General features: G+C 52.0%; 2 protein-coding genes across 2 annotated transcripts; both read right to left on the bottom strand.

Annotated features, from left to right (window-relative positions):
* Nucleotides 1-5649: 5649 nt before the first annotated feature.
* Nucleotides 5650-6585, bottom strand: LOC309603283 (olfactory receptor 14J1-like; the record flags this gene model as incomplete). Its single annotated transcript, XM_082338166.1, has 1 exon — nucleotides 5650-6585. The coding sequence occupies one exon, from the start codon at nucleotides 6583-6585 to the stop codon at nucleotides 5650-5652; it is 936 nt and encodes a 311-aa protein (XP_082194292.1).
* A 14833-nt stretch (nucleotides 6586-21418) lies between these two features.
* LOC309603300 (olfactory receptor 14A16-like) lies at nucleotides 21419-22342 on the bottom strand (the record flags this gene model as incomplete). Its single annotated transcript, XM_082338182.1, has 1 exon — nucleotides 21419-22342. One exon carries the CDS (start codon nucleotides 22340-22342, stop codon nucleotides 21419-21421), a length of 924 nt encoding a protein of 307 aa, XP_082194308.1.
* Nucleotides 22343-22688: the final 346 nt, after the last annotated feature.

Here is a 22688-nt window from a genome sequence, read left to right as displayed (position 1 = left end):
CCATCTCCTCTGGACAAGAAGGTGGATGTTCCCAGGAGTCTCAGGAGGCATGGCATAACCATAGCTGTGTTCAGGGAGCTGGTCAAACACATCGTCTCCATTTCTGTAATGGTGGCCTAGATGCCTGCTTCATGTCTAAACTCTCCCTCTGGATGCTGACATTTACTGAGGAACTTGGTCTGACCTCAGAGCTGGCCCTGCTTGGAGCTGGGCATTGGACTACAGATCACCTGAGCTCCCTTCCACCCTGAATTGTCCTGTGAGCACATGATGTAGAGACCCTCACCTCCACCTTAAGCTTTTCTCACAGGGCACATGGTCAAGGCCCAGGCTCCTGGAAGAGTTGGTGGGAAAGAGACTGCAGGGGGACTCTAGTCCAGCCTCCAGGCTGGCTGTGACTTTGTGGAGCAAAGGAGAGTTCCAAAGGTGGAGATCACAGAAACGCTCATCCTAGTCCATTTTATCTTTCCTATTTTCCTGCCAAGAGGCAGTTTGTGGCCGTTGCCTCTTTCATAGGCCACTGCAAAAAGAGAGCGTGGATCTGTCACCTCTCCAGGTAGGTTTAGGCTCTTATTAGGTTGCCCCATGCCTCCACTTCAGCAGGCTAGAGAGGCCCAGTTCCCTCAGACTCTCCTCACACCTCCTGCTTTAGGCTCCTCACTCCATCTTGGCAGACCTCCTCTGGGCCCTCTCCAGTCTCTCCATTTTCCTTTTGAAATGCAAAGCCCACGGGCTCCTATGGCAGCCATCATGACTCGCAGGCCCTTCTCCTCAGGGCACTCCTTAGCTGGTATGGTCACTGCCCATGCTGCTGCATGCAGTTGTTCTGCAGCTTTTCCTTCCAAACCTTCAGGTTTCTGTCAGCCAAATCCCCAGAGGTGTCGAGGTCTCTCTGGACTGAACCTCCAGCAGTCAAGCACTGAAAGTACATGTGCTGATGCCCATCCTGAGGCACGGTGCCTTTAACAAGACCATAACTTAAGCAGCTGCAGGACACTACTGATGATAAGAAAAGAGTACTGGTGTAATGGAGTTGCTAATCAAGGGAGAAAGCACTGTGATAACCATCTCAGAAACAGCAAAGGTGGGTACAAAGTGAGGAAAGGCAGCGCCAGTGGGGAAATGGTGAAAAGGGGTTGGCTTTTTGCAGGGGAGGGGCTAAGGCTGGTTCAAGAGTAGCACTTGAGAGGTGGGAAATTAATGAAAAGGAAATGAATGGTGAAGCAAAGGAAGTGACCCGGGCTGTTTGGGGATACCTGTCAAGTAGCCCTGCATCTGAGCCACACAGCCTGGAGCAGGACAAGCAAGCTGCAGCTGCTCTGACTGTACCGACATGTGACTTTCTTCCAGGGTCACAGGAAACCTGAGAGCTTTCCTTACCGTCACCACTGCCTTACTGAAGTAGGATTTACCCTTGGTAAGTCCATGCTGACTGCTTTTGGGCACCCTCATCTCTTTTAGGTGCCCAGAGAAGTCACCCAAGAGGACTCTAATTGATGGCAGACTCCTCACCACAGTGAGCTTGTACAGCCTGGGGTTCCCAGGGTCGCACCTTGGGCCCCTTTCAAAGGTGGGTGCAACATTGCCTTGTCCTCACTCACAAGAGACCTCTGCCCATCCCAAGTCAAAAGGGAGATTCAGAAGAAATATCAGTCTTCCCCTGTAACTTCATTACCACTATTTTGCCTGTGACACAGTCTATTCAGTTTCTCCAATCTTTCATATATTTGCACCTGTCCTGATACAATGGCCATTTCTGAAGTCACCTTTGCAGATGCAGACTGCCTCGGCAAAGGCCCTTGCCATTTTTCTCCAGTTTTCTCCTCCCCTTGTTCTTTGTTCATTCCGATACCTCTCACCTCTGCAGCTGCTTTGAGCTTCAGGGAGTAAAAGCTTACTTCTCTTTCAACACTCTAATTGTCTCCTTAGCCAGCTCTTTAATTGTGTTCATGTCTATCTTTGTATCCACCTACCTACCCTGTGCTGCTGCTTTGAGCTTCAGGGAGTAAATTTGGCCTGTCTTTCAGTAGTCTAATTGTCTCTTTAGCCAACTTTTTAGTTATATCTCTCTTTTTGTATCTACCTATCTAAAATAAAAATAAAATAAAAAATAAAAATAAAAATATTTCTCATAAGATTATCCCTTGTAGAAAGGCAACCTCATTAGAGGTAACTTGAATTGAGCATATGGCTACAGAGTGTGTTATGAAACCCAATCATGCTTTACTTTTCTTTGCTTGCAAATAGGAAAAATTCTTCTGTGCCTGTGTGCAGCCAGTTCTCGAAGGAGAGCAGGTGGGAGATGGTGCAAAGGACCTGTAGCATCCAGCTGCAGACTTCAGGGCAGAAGTCTGATGTAAGGAACAGTGATGCAAGTCCCAGGGGGCCAATGTCAGAAATGGGGAGGTTTGGGAGTGAAGGAGCAAGGTTGTCCATACAGTGTCAGACTTCAAGGGACTGATTCTGCTACCTGTCCAAACCTCCTGAGGAGACACTCTGGATCATTATCACCTGGAGAATGCTGCTATAACCTCCTCTCTAAACTAAAAGGTAATAAAATATTCCTTTTAAAAGAAAAAATAATTCTTATTAGGTGCACTTTGAAATCTTCCTCCTTAACTACACTATGAAACAGCTCCAATTAGAGATACAAGTCTTGAAGACTTGAAGAAAATTACAGAAAGATAAAGAGCTCGTTAGGGCATTTGGGGCTTATTCCATGAACCTCAGATACTGAGAGGAGACTGAACAAACTGCTCAAGAAGTCAAAGTCAGAAGCAAACCCCAGAGTACCTTGAAGTATTAATGGGCCCCACTGAGGACCATTACTGACAAAGCCTCCCCAGGGACTTGTTAGAGCAGATAATTGGAGGCCATGATAGCAGGTAGGCAAAGGCACTGTGCAGGTGCCTTTAATGCTGAGGAAATCAAGTTTCCTTGATTATTAGGATTTTGTGAAACGTGACTAAGCAATTTTATATATGTGAGGAGGTTTTTGTAATAATGCTGTTTGTCTAGCTACTCCCCACACTCTACCATATCGGAAAGTGTTCAATAACAAACGTAGTATAACAAGTGTTAACAAAATCACGGTAGGATGTAGCATCTGGTTGAGTGTCCTGGTCGCTGTTGGAGACCATCCGAATAAGGATGAAATGGTCTTCATATCAGGACAGGGGCAAATACATGAAAGATGAGAGAAATGAAATACTCCATCTAACAGGCAGAGGAGTGATGAAGAAGGTACAGGTGAAGATCAATATTTCGTTTGAATATCCCTTTTGAAAAGTCATGGGATTGGTAGAGGTCTCTTGTGAGTGAGGGCAAGCAAATGGTGCACCCATCTTTGAAAGAGGCCAAAAGTGCAACCCAGGGAACCCCAGGCTGTACAAGCTCACTTTGGTGAGGAGCGAGCCATTGAATGAGTGCTCTTGGGTGACATTCCTGGGCACCCAAAAGAGAAGAGCATCGTCATGCACTTCCCAAGGGTGAATCATGCCTCACCAACCTGGTTGCCTTCATGATGAAGTAGCTGCGTTTGTGCATGAGGGGACATCAGGTGATGTCATTTACCTCCACTTCAGCAAGCCTTTTGGCAAGGTCTCCCTCAATGTTCTTGTATCCAAGTTAGGCCATTACAGTCTGGATGGACAGACAAACAGATAGGCAAAACGCCGCTTGGATGACAAGGCTGAGAGAGCAGTGGTGAAGGGGCCAGACTCTACCTGGAGGCCAGGGGCCATAGTGGGGTTTGGTGAGGTGGCACAGGGGACTCTCCTGAGCCCTGCACAGTTTAACACCTGTATCCACGACCCGGAGGAGGCAACTCTCACCACATTTTTCAATGTCACTAGCATGGGAGGACCATTCCTGTGCCTTAGGGATGCCTTTCAGGGGAAACCTGAGAGGCGGGAGGACCGTCCTGTGGGGACCTTCATGAAACAGAAGAAGGACAAAGGCCAGATCCTGCGCCTGGGATAGACTGGTTGGGGCCTGGAGCACATTATGGAGAAGGAGAGGCTGAGAGAGCTGGGTTTTAGTGAAATCCCTCAGAGCGAAACACTGGAGCAAAGACCCAGGCCAGTTGGTGGGATCTCAATCAATGGAGATTTTCAATATTTGTTGAGACAAGGTCATCGGCACCTGATCTAGCTGGAGGTGTCTGAGAACTGGCTTGGCTGAGGGATGAGCTGTGGCAAGAGCTATGGGACTATAAGGGTCAGTAGGAAACTGGTTCCCTTTTTATTAATATTGGTGGTGGAGCTGGGTATCACTGAGCCCCGGAGGAGGATGGGAGTGACCATGCAGCAAAGGTCCCTTGTCAGGGCTGGGGTATACAACCAGACATGGAAATAGCCAGTCTGTGGGACTGATCTGGGACAGTTTTCCCAGGGCAGCTTCCCCAGGATGTCCAGGGAACATGACACAGACTGGGCCCCTCTCTTCTGCACCTTTGGTGCCTTGCCTCCTTCACCATGATGCCTGACTCTGCACTGTCAGCACCCTGCTGGGGGTCCCCACCCTGCACACTCACACAGCTTAGCTCTACACTGGGGCTTTCCTCTCCCAGGCACTTCCCAGTCCAGCCCAGCCCCTCCCCAGCTCTCCCCACAACCCCTGCCCTCTCCCCAGCCCAGCAGAGCAGCCCAGCCTGGGCTGGCCCCATGGCAGTGCCCACCGCAGGGTGCTGCAGAGCTCTGGGCACTCACCCCACAGCCCCAGCCCCTCTGAAGGGCACAGCAGCTCCTAGGGGGCAGAGAGGGGGGTTCAGGCTCCCCATCAGCCCCAAGGATGGTGATGGCCCCAAGGGCATGAGGCAACGCACTCTGTGGCTCTCCTAAATTCTTATTGTAGGTGATGCCTAATGCTGACTGAATTTGTCCCCTCCTCTGCTCCCCCCAGCCCCACTGCCCAGGACAACGTGATAGCCCTGGCCCTGGGCCTCCTCAGGCAGCTCCTGCATCTCTCCAGGCTCCCCTCCCTGTTCCTGCTGGGTCCGCACTGACTCCCATAGCACTGCAGAGTCCTTGTTCACGGATAAGATGATTTAGTGCTTTACTTTTTGGGACTTCAGCATTGTGTTTCACCTTCTGAGCCTCCATTCATTGCAACCCCAGGGCACGTGGGGAGTCCCCATCCTCTCCTCTCCTCACCCCTCCAAATTCATTTCCAGGGAGTCTGGTATATGCCATCACTCCTGTCATACATGAAGAAACCTGAGGAGATAATGGGGAGATCATGGACCATCTCCTCTGCCACTGGACACCAAGACAGCTCTTAAATCAAGAGCATTTTATTCAGTGGAACTGAAGAGTACCATGAGCTTAACTCTGAAAACATTGAGAACACAAGGAGAACAGACTCTTGAAAACACCAATTCCTTGGACATTTTCTTGGAAATACCTTTGGAGGAGGAGCCCAGCCTTCAGGCACTGGACCTGGGAGATTCTGTTTTATTGAAGAGCTGCTATTAGGCGTACCACATATCACACAGTGTTGTGCAAGAGTCAGAGACAACAGGATGAAACCTCATGACAAGTAGTAGAAGCCCAGCAAATAATCTATGAGCAGGATTATCACAAGTGAATAAAGCAGACGTGGGGCCTAAGATGCTAAACTCTGGGAAATGTGATGAGAAGGGAAGGCAGGTTATTGTCGATGAAACAGTGTCCATTGACCCACTTTCCATAGGGCATCCTTGAGCTCCTTGTTCCTCATGCTATAGATGAGTGGGTTCACCACTGGAGGCACCACAGTGTACAGCTCTGCCACCACTAGGTCCAGAGACGGGGAGGAGATGGAGGGGGGCTTCAGGTAGGCAAAAAACAAGGTGCTGAGAAAAAGGAAGACCACAGCCAGGTGAGGGAGACACGTGGAAAAGGCTTTGTGCCGTCCCTGCTCAGAGGGGATCCTCAGCACGACCCTGAAGATCTGCACATAGGACACCACAAGGAAAACAAAACATCCAAAGACTAAACAGGCACTACCCACAATAAGCCCCACTTCCCTGAGGTAGGCATGTGAGCAGGAGAGCTTGAGGATCTGGGGGATTTCACAGAAGAACTGGTCCAGGACATTGCCTTGGCAGAGGGGTAGGGAAAATGTATTGGCAGTGTGCAAGAGAGAGTTGAGAAACCCAGTGCCCCAGGCAGCTGCTGCCATGTGGACACAAGCTCTGCTGCCCAGGAGGGTCCCGTAGTGCAGGGGTTTGCAGATGGCCACGTAGCGGTCATAGGCCATGACAGTGAGAAGACAGTATTCTCCTCCAATGAAGAAGACAAAGAAAAAGACCTGTGCAGCACATCCCAAGTAGGAGATGGCCCTGGTGTCCCACAGGGAATTGGCCATGGCTTTGGGGAGAGTGTTGGAGATTAAGCCAAGGTCTATGATGGAGAGGTTGAGGAGGAAGAAGTACATGGGGGTGTGGAGGCGGTGGTCGCAGGCCATGGCGGTGATGATGAGTCCGTTGCCCAGGAGGGCAGCCAGGTAGATGGCCAGGAAGAGCCAGAAGTGCAAGAGCTGCAGTTCCCGCGTGTCTGTGAATGCCAGGAGGAGGAACTCATTCATGGAGCTGCCATTGGACATCTGCTGCTTCTGGGCATGGAAACGGCCAAAGGAGAGAAAAGAGAAAAAATCAGAGAAGCTTCTCTGAGCCAAATTTCATTCATTCATTGTGCAATACCTAAGGGTGCTTTTCTTTCCCGGGGAACTGTTCTGCAGCTCCGGGGCTTCAGCTGTGGTTTGTGCTGGCTGAGTGTGTGTGCAGAGCCGTGCCCTCTCCCCAGGGGCTCCTGAAGGGTCAGCCCTGCTTTCCAGCAATGACCCATGCAGGCAGCAACAGCCCAGGGTGTTTGGAGGGAGGCTTCCTGGGGAGGAGTTCCCTGTGCTGCACTAGAGCGGAGGGCAAAAAGCCCAGAAGGACGCTTTCTTCCCCAGAGGAAGGTGGGAGATGAGGTGCAGCAAATGTGTCCCGTTACACTGTGGTTTAGTATTCAGACACCCCCATCCCACTTGGGAAATGGTCTTGGAAAGGCTGGAATTCCCCCATTGCCCCGTTACTCTCATTGTAAACTTCCGACAGTGCTCCCATGCAGGAGGGCTGCTCTGTCCATCAGCCTGGTGCCCAGCTGCTCTGGGCTTGCACCGCTCTCAGCTGCAGGAGGGCTGCACCCAGAGGTTGCTCTGCAAAAGACACTGGCCTGTCCTGGGAGCAGAGGGGTCCTGTGCCAGGTGCAGAGTTCAAAACACCTCTCCTTTCCAGCACAGCTCTGCAGAGTATGAGGAAGAGGCCAGGACAAGGATGCTGATTGGCATGGGCAGATCGGGTGCTCTCAGACATCTCCAAGTTCCTACAGGAGAGCTGTGCCCTTCTGGGGGATGCTGACAGCCCCACAGGACTCCCTGTCCAGCAGAATCCGGTGTCTTAAGGTGCTGTCTGCTAAGGGAAGCAGTGTCTCATTGCCCAAGCACTGAGTGCAGTGTCTCGAGCCTGGCAAATGAAGAGAGGGCGTGGGCACCTTGGTCCCATGGAAACTCCTCCAGGGCAGCGCCCTCCAGGTCAGGGCCAGAGCAGGCACTCCACACCCCCACCCCTTGCCCCACACCACCACCGTTCCTGCCAGGGACCCCACGAGCAGGAAGAAGAGCAGCACAAGCAGGTGGAGGAACAAAGCAGAATTCTCGTCCTAAGGGAAGCAAGGAGAGGAGAGGCGGCCGGGCACTCAGGAAAGCCTTCTCCTTACCCAGCAGAGCACAGCAGCTGCCAGTTAGCAAAAGCCCAGGGCAGTCGCTCGCAGCCCCTTTGCCCTGCAGAGGGAAGCGGCCACGTGTCAGGAGAGATGCCCCTCTGCTGTGCCAGAGCTCTGGCTGCACAGGAGGCAACTCCTGCCCTGGACCACACAGCCTTGAGGGCAGAGGCTGTGCTGGGTGGGAGACGAGAGCAGGGGTCTTGCGCAGAGGCAGGTGTCTGCATTGGAGGGGATGACAGGGAGCTTCCCAACTTCTCCCTCCCATGCCATTTGGGGTTGGAGGTTCCTAGAGCTCTCTGCCCATGTCTCTGCTGCCTGGAGCTATCCCTGCCGGGAACTGTTGCTCTGCCCTCCAGTTTTTCCCTGTCAGGGATCACAGACCCCATCACCCACTCCTGTCTGCTCAGCTCTGACCTCAAGAAACCTCCCAGCTCCAGGCACTCTCTAGAGGTACTCCCCACTTGCAGGCAGGAAGGAGCAGGTTAGAGAAACCCTGCTGAGGACAGCAAAGGTGATGCTGGTGCTCTCTTGAGGTAGAGGAGTGGATGCAAGCAGTTGCCTTGGCTCCTACCAGACCTCCTGATCTCTCAGGGTGGCAGCTCAGGACTCTCAGGCTCCCTCGCCAAACGCAGCAGCGCCTTTTCCCTTTTCCTGAAACAGCAGGAAACTGAAAGCACAGCCTCAGGAAAGCTCTTTAGCTGTAAGGGATCCCCTGCCTTGCTCTTCCTCTGCAAAAGCCCCCTCTGAAATGCCCTGGGCAGCTCTGGCTGCACACCCTGCCTTCACCCCTTCCCCCTGGTCTAACATGAGCCCCTGGGCTGGGAGGCCTCCTGACAGACCCTGCAGGCTGGAGCCTATGAACGCTTTCGGAGACCCTTCCCGCAACGGCAGCTGCATTGCCCTGCACCAAGAGACTTACCGTGGCAAGGGCTGCAAAGGTTTCTTCCCTTGCAGCTCCCCTCTCTCCTCCCACTCCAGCCTGCCTTTAATCGCGCTCTGCCCTACTCCTTTGCCCAGAGCCCTGCTGCGCTTGGCAGAGGAGTTGCTCCTTGGCAGAGCTGTCTCTCTGCCCTGCTGCCTGCTTACCAGGAGCTCCCTCCACCCCAGGAGCCTGTCTCAGCCCCGGAGGAGGGGACCTGCCCAAGACGTCACTGTCTCTGCCCCCCACCCCACTCGGCGCTCCCTCCAGGGGTCCCTGGGGCTCTCCAGGAACCTGCTTGGGAAGAGACTGAAGGAATCACCGCTGTTGCCTGTCTCACCTCTGCAGAGACGTTTCTTTGCAGCAGTGGCCTTGCTGCTCTCTGAGGCACACTTAGGTCTGAGAATCCCCCTTCCTTGGCCCATCATGAGACAGGACACCTGGAGACTGCCAGGGAGGCATCTCCTTTAGCCATGCTGAGGGAAGGCAATCAGCTGAGTCAGTGGAGGCATCTCATGCTGGATTTGTAGTGGTGGGGCTGGAAGGGACCTCAGCTCCCTCCCATGCCTGCCACAAATGCACAGGAGTTTTCTCCTTTCTACTCACAGAACCACAGAAATGTTGAGGTTGGAAGGGACCTCTGGACTTTCCCTTCCCCTTCATGAACCCATGTTAAATACAAGTCCTGCTTAACTCATTTGATATCCTTCTGGGATAAGGTCACCATCCCAGTGGATGAAGGGAAGGTGGTGGGTGTAGTTTTCCTGCATTTTAGTAAGGCTTTCTGTACTGTCCCTCACAGCATCCTTCTGGACAAGTTATCCAACTGGGGGATGAGTGGGTTCACGGTGCGCTGGGTGAAGAACTGGCTGAAGGGCAGAGCTCAAAGGGTCGTAGTGAATGGGGCTGCATCTGGCTGGTGACCGGTCCCCAGCGGTCTTCCTCAGGGCTCTGGGGAAGAATCCCTAGGATTCTAGGGCCAGTTCTGTTCAATATGCTTATCGATAATTTGCATGCAGGAGTCGAATGCACCATTACCAAGTTTGCTGATGATACCAAACTGGGAGGTGCTGTCGACTCTCTCGAGGGACAAGAGGCCTTGCAGAGGGATCTAGAGAGATTGGAGCATTGGGCTATGATTAATGGGATGAAATTTAACAAGTCAAAATGCCAGATTCTGCACCCAGGATGGAGTAACAGCGGGCACGAGTATAAATTGGGAGAGGAGTGGCTGGAGAGCAGCCCTGCAGAAAGGGATCTGGGGGTGCTGGTGGACAGCAGGCTCAACAGCAGTCAGCAGTGTGCCCTGGCAGCCAGGAGGGCAAACCGTGTTCTGGGGTGCATCAAACACAGCAAAACCAGCCGGTCCGGAGAGGGGATTATCCCGCTGTATTCAGCGTTGGTGCGGCCTCACCTGGAATACTGTGTGCGGTGCTGGGCCCCGCCATTGGAGAAGGATGTTCAGGTCCTGGAATGCATCCAGAGGAGGGCACCAAAGCTGGTGACAGGGCGGGAAGGCATGTCCTCTGAGGAGCAGCTAAGGGCTTTGGGCTTGTCTAGTTTGGAGAGAAGGAGGCTGAGGGGCGACCTCATGGCTCTCTCCAGCTGCCTGAGGAGGGGACGTGGAGAGGGAGGTGCTGATCTCTTCTCCCTGGCATCCAGTGATAGGATGAATGGGAATGGCTCAAAGCTGCACCAGAGGAGGTGTAAACTGGATATCAGGAAACATGTCTTTACCAAGAGGGTGGTCAAACCCTGCAACAGGCTTCCTAGAGAGGTGGTCGATGCCCCAAGCCTGTCAGTGCTTAAGAGGCATTTGGACAATGCCCTTAATAACTTGCTTTAACTTTTGGTCAGGCCTGAATTGGTCAGGCAGTCAGACTAGATGATCATTGTAGGTCCCCTCAAACTAAACTATCCTGCTCTGCTCTGGTTTATGCTATGCTATTCTACTCATTTAATCAAAAAAGGTGGCAGTTGTGTGACAAGCCATGGGCCTACAGCTCTTCCTGGCAGTGCACACATGGGCCGCAGCACCTCAGCTGGGGCACCAGGCTGGAGGACAGCCTTCTCACGGGAAACCTGAGCAGTTCCTGCTGGGCTGGGCTGGGCTGCATGGACAGTGTGGTCTTCACGCCTGTGCTGTGCTGCACAGGTCCCTGCGCCGCAGGACAACCTCAGCAGCTCATTGCCACCGAGGAGCCTGCAGCCAGCTCCCACTCTCCACTGGTCATCAGGCCACCTGCCTGGCTTTGCCTGCCCCTAACAGCGCAGCAACAAGTTCTCATGGGAACGTTGTTTCTGTTGGACTGCACAAAGGATAAAGAACGTTGTTTCCTGGCACCTCGTGTAGCCCTGGCACCTCATGGAGCTCCGTGGGCCTGGATTTGAACATGAAAGTGAGCAGATTCCCTGAACGCTGTAAGGCAACGTGGGGCTGAACATGAGGCAACGGCCAATATCTCCACGTCAGTGGAGATCTCGTCAACACAGCAGAAGGAGAAGAGAGAGACGGAGTTCTCCCTATGGCACATGACTCGAATCATTCAGATGAATAACTCCATAAACTGCCCTGAACTTCATGAGCAGGGACAGTTTTAAGGTCCAAAACTGATCACAGAGCCCAAACTCTCCTTTTCAGGGCCCAAAGCCTCCTTTTCAGCATCCAACTACTCCTTTTATGGTCCAAATGCTCATTTTAAGGCCCAAAGCCTCATTCTTAAGGTTCCAATTATCACCTTAGAATCCAAAGCCTCATTTCTATGGCCCAAAGCCTCACTTTTAGGGATCAAAGGCTCATTTTAGGCTCTGAAGTCTCCTTTTAGGTTTCAAAGCGACATTTTTATGGTCCAAAGGCTCCCTTTCAGTTTGCAAAGTCTCCTTTTTTTAGACTCCAAGGCCGCATTTTGAGAATTTAAAGCCTCAATTTCAGGCTCCAAAGGCTCAGTTTTAGGATGCAGCCAGTTGTATTGAGGGCCCAAGTTGCATCTTGAGTTTCCAAACCCTCGTCTTTAGGGCCGACCCCCTGTTTTGCGGCTCAAAGCTTCAGTTTTAGAGTCCAAAGCCTTGATTCTAGGCTTGAAAGCCTCCTTTTGATGGTCCAAGCCCTCATTTTCAGGGTCTAAACCCTCACTTACAATTTCCAAGCCCCACTTTTAAGATTCAAGGACTCATTTCAAGGGCCCACAGTGTCATTTTTAAGTCCCCAGTTCTGATTTTGAAGGTCCAAAGCCTGATTCTTAGAGTCCAAAGCCTTATTTAGAGGGTCCAAAGGCTCATTTTTGGGCTCAAACCCTCAGTTTTAGCTTCTAAAGCCTCCTTTTCAGGGACCAAAGCCTCGCTTTCAGGAACCATAGCCTCATTTGTAGGATCCAGTCTGCAATTTGGATGGACCAAAGCCTCATTTTGACAGCCCAAATACTCATTTGGTGGGCCCAAAGCCTCCTTTGAGGGTCCAAACTCCTCATTTACGCTACAAAGCCTCAGTTGTTTCATGTCCAAAGCCTCATTTTGAGCCTCCAAAACCCCATCTTTAGGGTGAAAAGCCATAGGTTTTGGTACCAAAGCATCATTTTAGCTCACCAAACCTGATTTCAGGGTTCAAAACCTCCATTTCCTTTCCCAAGCCCCATTTTGAAGGCCCAAATCCTCCTTTGGAGGGTCTAAACTCTCATTTATAGGCTCCAAAGCCCCCTTTGACAGCTCAAAGCCTTCACTGGGGTGCCCAAAGCCCTATATTTGGGAAAAAAAGCTTCAGTTCTTGGGGCCACAGAGGAACCAATGGGTTTCCCTCATTTGCAAGGTCACAAGTGTCATTTGTAGCGTCTAGCTGATCCTTTTTAGTGCCCAAAGAGTCCCTTTGAGGGCAAAATCCTCATTTTTTTTGCTCCAAACCTGTCCTTTATTACCCATAGCCTTTTTGGGGGGCCCACAGTTTCATTTTTACGGTTTACACCCTCACTTTTAGGGCACCAAGCCTCTTTTCAGGATCCAAAGATACAGTTGCAGTGTCCAAAGCCTCATATTTACTTTCTAAAGTCTTAGTTTTGCTTCCAAAGCATCATTTTAGACTTCAAAGCCTCATGTTGATGGTCCAAAGCCTCTGTTTCAGATGGCAAAGTCTCCTCTTTTAGACTCCAAAGCCTCATTTTGACTTTCCGAAGCCTCAATTTCAGGCTCCAAGGTGGCATGTTTAGGATCCAGCCAGTCGTTTTGAGGGTCTAAGCCACATCTGGAGTGTCCAAACCCTCATTTTTAGGGTCCAAACCCCTCTTTTAGGGCTCACAGCCTCATTTTTAGGGCCCAAAGCTTCATTTTTGGAGTACAAAGCTTTGATTCTAGGGTTGAAACGCTCCTTTTTAAGGTCCAAACCCTCATTTTCAGGTTCCACACCCTCATTTGCAATATTTCCAAGCCTCACTTTCAAGGTTCAAGGACTCACTTAAAGGGCGCAGAGCATCATTTTTAAGACACCAATTCTGACCTTGAAGGTCCAAAGCCTCATTTTTAGAGTCCCAGGCCTGATTTATATGGTCCAAACCTGTCTTTTATTAACAATAGCCTTTGTTCAGGACACACACTGGTGGGGGATGGCAGAGGCTGGATACTTGGTGCTCCGTGGCAGGTGGGATGGATTTCCAGGCACAGGCGGTGGCTGCTCGCATCAGGTCCGGCTCTCAGGGGTTCTGGGGCATGCAGGACAGGTGTCTGGGCACGTGGGGTGGCTGCTGGTGTCAGGCCGGGCTCACGAAGCTGCAGAGAGGCGCCTGTGAAGAGAGCAGGCTGCTGAGGCCCCGCTGCAGCTGCGGTGCCACGTGGGTGCCAGGGTGCGGGGCAGCGCTGGGCGCCCTGTGGGGTTTGGGCACCTGGCTGCACGTGGCAGCTGTGGGCACGGAGAGCTTTGTGCAGAAAACGGGGCGCCCCACACCCCTCGGCTGGGGCTCTGCTCGCCTGCCCACGGCTCGTCTCCTCTCGGCCCTGACCATCCTGACCTGCCTGCTCTGCAGGTGCCGGGAAGGAGACCTGACCCCGGCAGGCCGAGGGGACCAAAGCCGGGCACGGCACTGCAGGGCCAGCAGAGCCTCCTGGTCGCCTTTCTCAGCGTGCCTGGCAGGGACCAGCGCTCGCCTCCATGCCCATCCCTGACCAGGCAAGGGGACAGCCTCGCCTCACTCTTCGCTGAGGTGTTCTCCATCCTCTCTTCACAAGACCTATCCAAAGGGATACGTACCCTGCACAGACAAAAGCCCTGCCTGTGCTGGGAACGCGCACGCTGGCGGTGTTGGGCTGCAGGTGGGACAGACTGACTCTTTCTCCAAAGCAAGGCACAGAGCTGGGAAGGTTCGGCACCACGGTCTGCGTTGCTGAGACACCTTGGCTGCGGTGAACATCTGGGATTTATGGCATCACCTAACAGAGTGATTTCTGCTGCGGGGTTCACTGGCAGGGAGATGTCACTACTGCAGTTCTCACTTTTTATGGCAACGTCGTCCCTTGTTGTTTTTACTTTCTGACCTTGCTCTGCCTGCGTCTGTCGCTGGGTCTGCTCTTGTTGAGGCAGGGTCACTTTTAAGCAACACTTGCCATAGTAAGAAGGGCTTTCAGAAAAGAATGCCCATGAATGGAGAGGCCAGTGAAAGCATCTTACAGCAGAAACCTCAGTCGAGTCTAGCCAATAAGTAACTCACCACTCCAGAATACTCTAAATGCTTCATGACCAACAGCAGCCATCTCATACAGAAGTTTGGCAAAAAAACCTCCCAACAACTCACTGTTTCCTCTTCCTCCACAGACAGATCACACCACACAATGCCATCCCAAACAGCACGGAGCCCAAGACTGCCACGGCGCCTTCTATGCAGTATTTCTGGAAAGCATTGGGATCCACAGCATTTGAGTTTCTCCTGCCATCCACACCTGGAGGAACAATTCTGCACGTTAGCGTGTCCTGCACCTCAGCTCACAGCAGGGACCCCCTTCTGTTGGGCCTAGGGCCTCTAGGGACGCATGGCAAGCTCTGGGATGCAGGTACTGAGGGAGGCGCATTCGATCAAGAGTCACATTTCCCATCATCTACTGCACGTGGTTCAGCTGGCCTCGTTCCCAAAATGGCAGAGTTCTGAAATTCCTGGGAAAGGGGGGGCGGTGGGAGGCGAGCACTTCACCACATCCACAGAGGGTTACCGGTGTCTCTCTGGCACACTGCTGGCAAGAACCTCCACACCCCCGAGACGACAGCCATCCTCAGGGAGCCGCTCCTGGCTCCCTGCAGAACACTGGCTCTGTACTAATAGTTCGGCTGCTGACACCACGTGCAGTAGCCGGCACCAGGGGAAGAGCCTGCAGACACCCAGGGATTTTGAGATGTGACACTGGATGACCGAGGGACAGCAATTACCTGGCACGCCGCTTGGTTGGATTGCCCCCGCTTTTCCGTCAGAGACTGGCAATGAGGGACTGCCTCCTTCCTCAAGCGCCTCCTTCTCCACGGTCTCACGGTCCATCTCTTTAGAAAGAAAGTGGGTCAGTTGAAGTAGAAGTAACCGTTCCTCCTCAGGAACACGGTATCCTCAGGAGGCAAAATACATTAATTACACTCAGAAACAAAGCCTGGGTGTTTGGGGGTGCACCTCATCACTAGTCCAAACAATGTGTCATTTACGGGAAAATATTAAGCACTGGACACTTTCCAGTTTGCCAGTAGACGGCAAAACCTGACCTGCTGAGAGACTGGGAGATTGCAGGTCATCTTCCTGTTCACATTCCACTCAGTTCATTTTGGGCAAACTGCAAGATGACGGTAAATTACTTCCCTCAGAGAGGACAGGAGGACGCTGCAGCCAACTCAGCTGGGGAAAGAGCCCTTCGGAGAAGCACGTCCCATCATGCCAACTCCATCACACACTAAGGGTAACAGCCCCACACAGTGGAATGAACCCCAAGCTCTTGCAACCATGGTCTGGGCACTTTCACAAGCGGCAGTGAAGAGCCCACAGTCCCCAAAAACAAGAGGAAAGCCACAACCAAGGTAGCTAAAACACAACTACACACAAAGAGCTAAACCACCCGAGACTGAATGCACAGCCTTTCATTTTAGCTGCCTTCAAGGTTCAGTGTCCGGCCTCAAGCTGGGTGTCCAGCTTTCACCTGTCCCTGACCCCAAGGTGTCACAGCGTCCTAAAGGTGAGCTCTGATCTCAAAGCCCTAACCTGAACACCTAAGCCCCAAAGCCCTCATTCCTGTGCTCCAACCGCCTCACCTTCAGCCCCTCCTAACCCTAACTTCCTCTGTTTGGCCCCTTGAACAGGGCAGGGGTCGTGAGGTCCCAGAACATTCTCATGGCACTGGAAGAGGAATGTGAGGTGACCTGTGTCTGCTGTCTTGGGCTCAGCGACCATGAAATGATAGAGTTTTCAATTCTAGGAGAGGTAAGGAAGGGGGTCAGCAAGACCGCTACCCTGAACTTTAGAAGGGCGGACTTTGGGCTGTTCGGGAGTCTGGTTAACAGAGTCCCTTGGGAGGCAGTCCTGAAGGGCAAAGGAGTCCAGGAAGGCTGGATGTTATTCAAAGAGGAAATCTTAAAGGCGCAGGAGCAGGCCGTCCCCATGTGCCGCAAGTCGAGCAGGTGGGGGAGAAGACCGGCCTGGCTGGACAGAGAGCTTTGGCTAGAACTTAGAAAAAAAAGGAGAGCCTACCACCTTTGGAAGAAGGGGCAGGTAACTCAGGGGGACTACAAGGATATTGTGAGGTTATGCAGGGAGAAGATCAGAAAGGCGAAGGTGCCGCTGGAACTTAAACTGGCCACTGCCGTTAAAGACAACAAAAAAAGTTTTTATAAATATGTTAGTGACAAAAGGAGGGCCAGGGAGAATCTCCCTCCTTTGTTGGATACAGAAGGTAACCTTGCCACAAAGGATGAGGAGAAGGCAGAGGTACTTAATGCCTTCTTTGCCTCAGTCTTTAATAGTCAAGCTAGTCATCCTCGGGTTTTTCCAGCCCCTGAGCTGGGAGATGGAGATAGTGAGTGCCATTATGCAGCAAGTGCGGGACAACCGAGGGATCAGGCCCAGCCAGCATGGGTTTATGAAAGGCAGATCCTGTTTCACTAACCTGGTCTCCTTCTATGACAAGGTGACCTGCTTAGTGGATGAGGGGAAGGCTGTGGATGTTGTCTACTTGGACTTCAGTAAGGCCTTTGACACAGTCTCCCACAGCATTCTCCTGGAGAAGCTGGCTGCTCACGGCTTGGATGGGTGCACTCTACGCTGGATTAAAAACTGGCTGGACGGGCGAGCTCAGAGAGTGGTGGTGAATGGAGTCAAATCCAGTTGGTGGCCTGTCACGAGTGGTGTTCCCCAGGGCTCAGTACTGGGGCCAGTCCTTTTCAATGTCTTCATTGATGATCTGGACGAGGGGATCGAGTGCACCTTCAGTAAGTTTGCAGATGACACCAAGTTGGGTGGAAGTGTCGATCTGCTGGAGGGTAGGAAGGCCCTGCAGAGGGACCTGGACAGGCTGGATCGTTGGGCCGGGGCCAACTGCATGAGGTTCAACAAGGCTCAGTGCCGAGTCCTGCACTTGGGTCACAACAACCCCATGCAATGCTACAGGCTGGGGGAGGGGTGGCTGGAGAGCTGTCTGGCAGAAAAGGACCTGGGGGTCTTGGTTGACAGCCGCCTGAACATGAGCCAGCAGTGTGCTCAGGTGGCCAAGAGGGCCAATGGCATCCTGGCCTGTATCAGGAACAGTGTGACCAGCAGGACCAGGGAGGTGATGGTGCCCCTGTACTCGGCATTGGTGAGGCCGCACCTCGAGTACTGTGTTCGGTTTTGGGTCCCTCACTACAAGAAGGACATCGAGGTGCTGGAGTGTGTCCAGAGGAGGGCAACGAAGTTGGTGAAGTGTCTAGAGCACAAGGCTTACGAGGAGCAGCTGAGGGAACTGGGGTTGTTTAGTCTGGAGAAGAAGAGGCTGAGAGGAGACCTTGTTGCTCTCTACAACTACCTGAAAGGAGGTTGTAGCGAGGGGGTCGGTCTCTTCTCCCTAGTAACGAGTGATAGGACGAGAGGAAACGGCCTCAAGCTGCGCCAGGGGTACACCGGTCAAGCTGCGCCAGGGGTAAACTGGTCAAGTAAATCCGTTTGTCCCTTTCCTCCACCTGGCTGGAGGCAGGGCCCCCTCTAGTCCTTGTCATTGTATTCATAGAATCATAGAATGTTTTGGGTGGGAAGGGACCTTTAGTGGTCATCTAGTCCAACCCCTCTGCAATGAGCAGGGACATCTTCAACCAGATCAAGTTGCTCAGAGCCCCATCCTGCCTGTCCTTGAATCTTTCCAAGGACGGAGTATCTACAATCACTCTGGACAACCCATTTCAGTGTTTCACCACCCTCATCGTGATTTTTTTTTTTCTTTTTGTTCAGTCTAAATCTACCCTCCTTTACTTTAAAACCATTACCCCTTGTCCTGTCTCCCTTCCCTCTGCCTGCTGGGTTCCCACTGACCTCCATGGCAAAGTCCTTGTTTGTGCGTACCTCAGTTTAGTGTTTTGCTTTTGGGGGACTTCACCATTGAGGGTGTTTCACCTTCTGAGCCTCCATTCATTCCAACTTCAGGGCATGTGGTGAGTCCCCATCCTCTCCTCTCCTCACCCCTCCAAATTCATTTCCAGGGAGTCTGGTATATGCCATCACTCCTGTCACACATGAAGAAACCTGAGGAGAGAATGGGGAGCTCATGGACCATCTGCCCTGACACTGGACACCAAGAAGAGAGCTTTTAAACCCAGAGCATTTGGTCCAGTGGAACCCAATAGTACCATGAACCTAACCCCAAAACATTGAGAACACAAGAAGAACAGACTCTTTAAAAGACTAATTCATTGGACATTTTCTTGGCAGCAGCTTTGGAGAAAGAGCTCAGCCTTCAGGCACTGGAACTGCGAGGTTCTGTTTTATTGAAGACCTGATATTGGACAGGCCACATTTGACACCTTGTTTGCAAGGGTAAGGCACAACAGGATCAAGCCTCAAGAGAAGCACTATATAAAAAAAAAAAAAAAAAAAAAAAAAAACAGAAAAATATTAGATGTATGATTATCATGAGGGAAAACAACAGTCTCCTGCCATAAGGTAAACTCTGGGAAATGTGCAGAGAAGGGGAGGCAGGTTACTGTTGGTAAAAAAACGTCCACTGGGCCCGTTTCCATAGCGCATCCTTGAGCTCCTGGTTCCTCATGCTGTAGATGAGGCGGTTCACTGCTGGAGGCACTACTGAATACCAAAGCGATACCCCCAGATTTAGAACAGGGGAGGAGATGGAGAGGGGCTTCAGGTAGGCAGACATGGCAGTGCTGACATACAGGGAGACCATGGGCAGGTGAGGGAGGCACATGGAAAAGGCTTTGTGCCATCCCTGCTCAGAGAGGATCCTCAGCACAGCCCTGAAGATCTGCACATAAGACAGTGTGCAGGCACACAAGTGGAGACCGCGGTGCTCTGTGCCTTGTGTTCCTGGACTGCCCTACATCTACTGGATTGACAGGGGACAGACCTTGTAACACTGCAGTCGTGGCCATCAGTTGCTTCTGTTAGGAAAATTTCCAACTGCCACGTGCACACTGAGGAGAGAGGCTAGGATGCAAAGTCTAGAATTACAAGGGTCAATATTTATTCATGCACATGAGGTGCCCCAGCTAAACTGGGGCACTGTCGCAAGAGCAAGTTGGGAAGTTTGTCAGCTGAGGAGGAAAGGGACACAAGGGTAGAACTGCAAAAGGTTTCTTTCATGATCGTGAGACCAGCTCTCCATAGGGAAGGAAGGTATCCATCGGGATTTTTCAAGAGCTCATATACAGCTTGAAAGGTTTCTATACAGCTAAGCTTAATCATCCAATAGCGCACACACACACTTTAGTCCTCTCCGATCACGTTCAGTTCCTTGCAAGTATTCTCAGTCACCCAGTGTTGTTCTGCATGGGCAGTCTGGTTGTTCAAACATGACCTCCTGAGGTCCAGATGTTCCCCTGCGTTTGCCAAACACAGGTTCCTTTTTATTCTCCTTCTCCTGAGGGCATCCTGCTCAGGTCTCTTCTCAGGATTTTTACCTGGCTATCTGGGCTCAGCAGTTTACCCTTTCCTCACAGCTAATATCCTTAAACTGTGCTGTGCCCAAGCTCTGAGATGTGGTACCTAAGAGCACAGCCATGACCAGTCAGCTGACAGACCCCTGAGCAGAGATTGTTCTTGAGCTATTTGGTGTCAGGTATGGGCATGTTCTCGAATGATATTTACACTGTACTCAATTGGTTTACATTTGTTAGCATAACAACAACAACAAGCAGTATTTATTAAGTTAAGGAGCGTTCAAGGCTTTCCATCTCATCCTCAGGGGATGACCATGTTTCACCATTCACTATTCATGGATCCAAAAAACACGGGCTGAGGAAGCACATCAAGATGTGTGAGGGGAGGACCTCCCTGAGGCACCTCTTGGCTCTTTGACTGCTTGTGCACGGCTCGGGAGGAGCTCATTTGGTGACCCCATTTGTATTGCAGGCGGTTGGTCTGCACTGGGCAGGGAGTGAGACGGAACTGCTACCAGGAATGCCGTGGGAGGGGAGCTTCGGTGTACTGGGTGTGGCTGGGAGAGGGTTAATTTTCTCCACAGCAGCCCGTATGGTGTGTGCTTTGGATGGGGTGTCCAGCGCACACGGGCACAGACCAGACCCTGCTCCGCTGGTCCTTCACGTCTCTCCCAGGAGGCCTGGCTGTGCGAGGAGACATTCTTGGGTGCCAAGGACTGAATTCTCCCATGAGCGTCCATGACACTGCTGTATGCCCCAGAGCTGCACACTCACACACTTGAGCTGCTCACAAGGGTTTTCCTCTCCTGGGCACTTCTCTGGGCATGTTCTCTAGAGCCGCTTTGAAAGACCCAAGCCTTCAGGCACTGCCCGGAGAAGATCCTTTCTCATAGAATCATAGAATGGTTAAGGTTGGAAAGGACCTCTGAGATCATCGAGTCCAACCTGTTAACCTAACTGCCTGGTCCACCTCTAAACCATGTCCTTAAACACCGTATCCATATCCACAGGTTTCCTGAATACTTCCAGGGATTGTGATTGTACCACTTCCCTGGGCAGTCTGTTCCAATGCCTAACCACTCTCTCCGTGAAGAATTTTTTCCTAATAGCTAATCTAAAATGCTATTATGGAGTCCAGCTCTGTCACAGAGGTGCCCATTGCCCGTCCCTGCCTGCGGTCCCAGGACTGCCGCACCACAGGACTGTGACCAAGCTGCCAGAGCACTCCGACCGTGCACCAAGACAAGGGCTGAGAAGGAGAGTGTGGAAGTGGAAAGAGAGCAGCTTGGGAAAGACCAAGAACTGGTGCTCCCTGGCAGTGCTGCTGTGCCAGGGCTGTTTTTCCTCTCCACCTCTGCACCAGGGTACTCCACCTGCAGCTTTACAAAGGTTTCAGGGGAAGGATCATGGACAAAAAAGTCACTGCAGTGTCCTTTATTTTGTTTAAACACACAGAGAGCATGGCTCCTCATTTACACAGTCCATGGATCACAAAAAACAGGTGGATACTGAAACAGAAGCGGGATGCAGACAAGCACTTTTTTGTGGACAGCATAATTACAACTAAGAAAAGCTAAAAACAAAGTACCAAAGAAAGTCTCAGCCTATAAGGAGTTACATTCTGAGTGCAATGAGATTTCCAGAAGAAGATGGGCAGTTCATTGCTGCTTAAAAGCATCCAGTCATAAGTTTCTTCAGGGAATCCTTGAGCTCCCGGTTCCTCATGCTGTAGATGAGGGGGTTCACTGCTGGAGGCACCACAGTGTAGAGAAATGATACCACCAGATTTAAAACTGGGGAGGAGACGGAGGGGGGCTTGAGGTAGGCAACCATGCCAGTGCTGACATAAAGGGAGACCACGGCCAGGTGAGGGAGGCACGTGGAAAAGGCTTTGTGCCGTCCCTGCTCAGAGGGGATCCTCAGCACGGCCCTGAAGATCTGCACATAGGACACCACAAGGAAAACAAAACACCCAAATGCTAAACAGGCACTAACCACAAGAAGCCCAACTTCCCTGAGGTAGGCATGTGAGCAGGAGAGCTTGAGGATCTGGGGGATTTCACAGAAGAACTGGTCCAGGACATTGCCTTGGCAGAGGGGTAGGGAAAATGTATTGGCAGTGTGCAGCACAGCATAGAGAAACCCAGTGCCCCAGGCAGCTGCTGCCATGTGGACACAAGCTCTGCTGCCCAGGAGGGTCCCGTAGTGCAGGGGTTTGCAGATGGCAACATAGCGGTCATAGGCCATGACGGTGAGAAGGTAACATTCTGCTGAGATAAAAAAGACTATCAGAAAAAGCTGGGCAGCACATGCCAAGTACGAGATGTCCCTGCTGTCCCACAAGGAATTGGCCATGGCCTTTGGGAGCGTGGTGGAGATGGAGGCCAGGTCTATGAGGGAGAGGTTGAGGAGGAAGAAGTACATGGGGGTGTGGAGGCGGTGGTCGCAGGCTATGGCAGTGATGATGAGGCCGTTGCCCAGGAGGGCAGCCAGGTAGATGGCCAGGAAGAGGCAGAAGTGCAAGAGCTGCAGCTCCCGCGTGTCTGTGAATGCCAGGAGGAGGAACTGGGTGATGGAGCTGCCGTTGCACATCTCATTCTGCTGGGCATCAGCACTGTCCATGAAGGAAAAGACAGTCAAATATTTAGGTCAGACTACTCTGAACAAACTCTATGCTATTTTTCGTAATGCTCTGCTATGTGGGCGAGGACACCAGGGGCTTGCTCCGGAGAACGTGTCTGGCATGGCAGGGGACGGCAGGGAGGTGCCTGAATCCTCCTTCCCCCAGCATTTCTGGGAGCAGCTCCCCTCTCACTCCCTGCCCATATCTGCTGCCTGGAGTTGTCAGTGCTAGGAGCTGTTTCTCTGTGCCCACATCTCCTCCCTGTCAGTGCTCACAGACTCCATCCAACCCACTGTGTGCTCAGCTCTGCCCTGC

The sequence above is a fragment of the Platalea leucorodia genome (assembly GCF_965183815.1).
Source record: "Platalea leucorodia genome assembly, contig: HAP1_HAP1_SCAFFOLD_46, whole genome shotgun sequence".
In the NCBI taxonomy this organism is placed as follows: Eukaryota; Metazoa; Chordata; class Aves; order Pelecaniformes; family Threskiornithidae; genus Platalea; species Platalea leucorodia.
The sequence above is the reverse complement of the archived record's forward strand: the minus strand, read 5'-3'. Positions and strand labels throughout refer to the sequence as shown.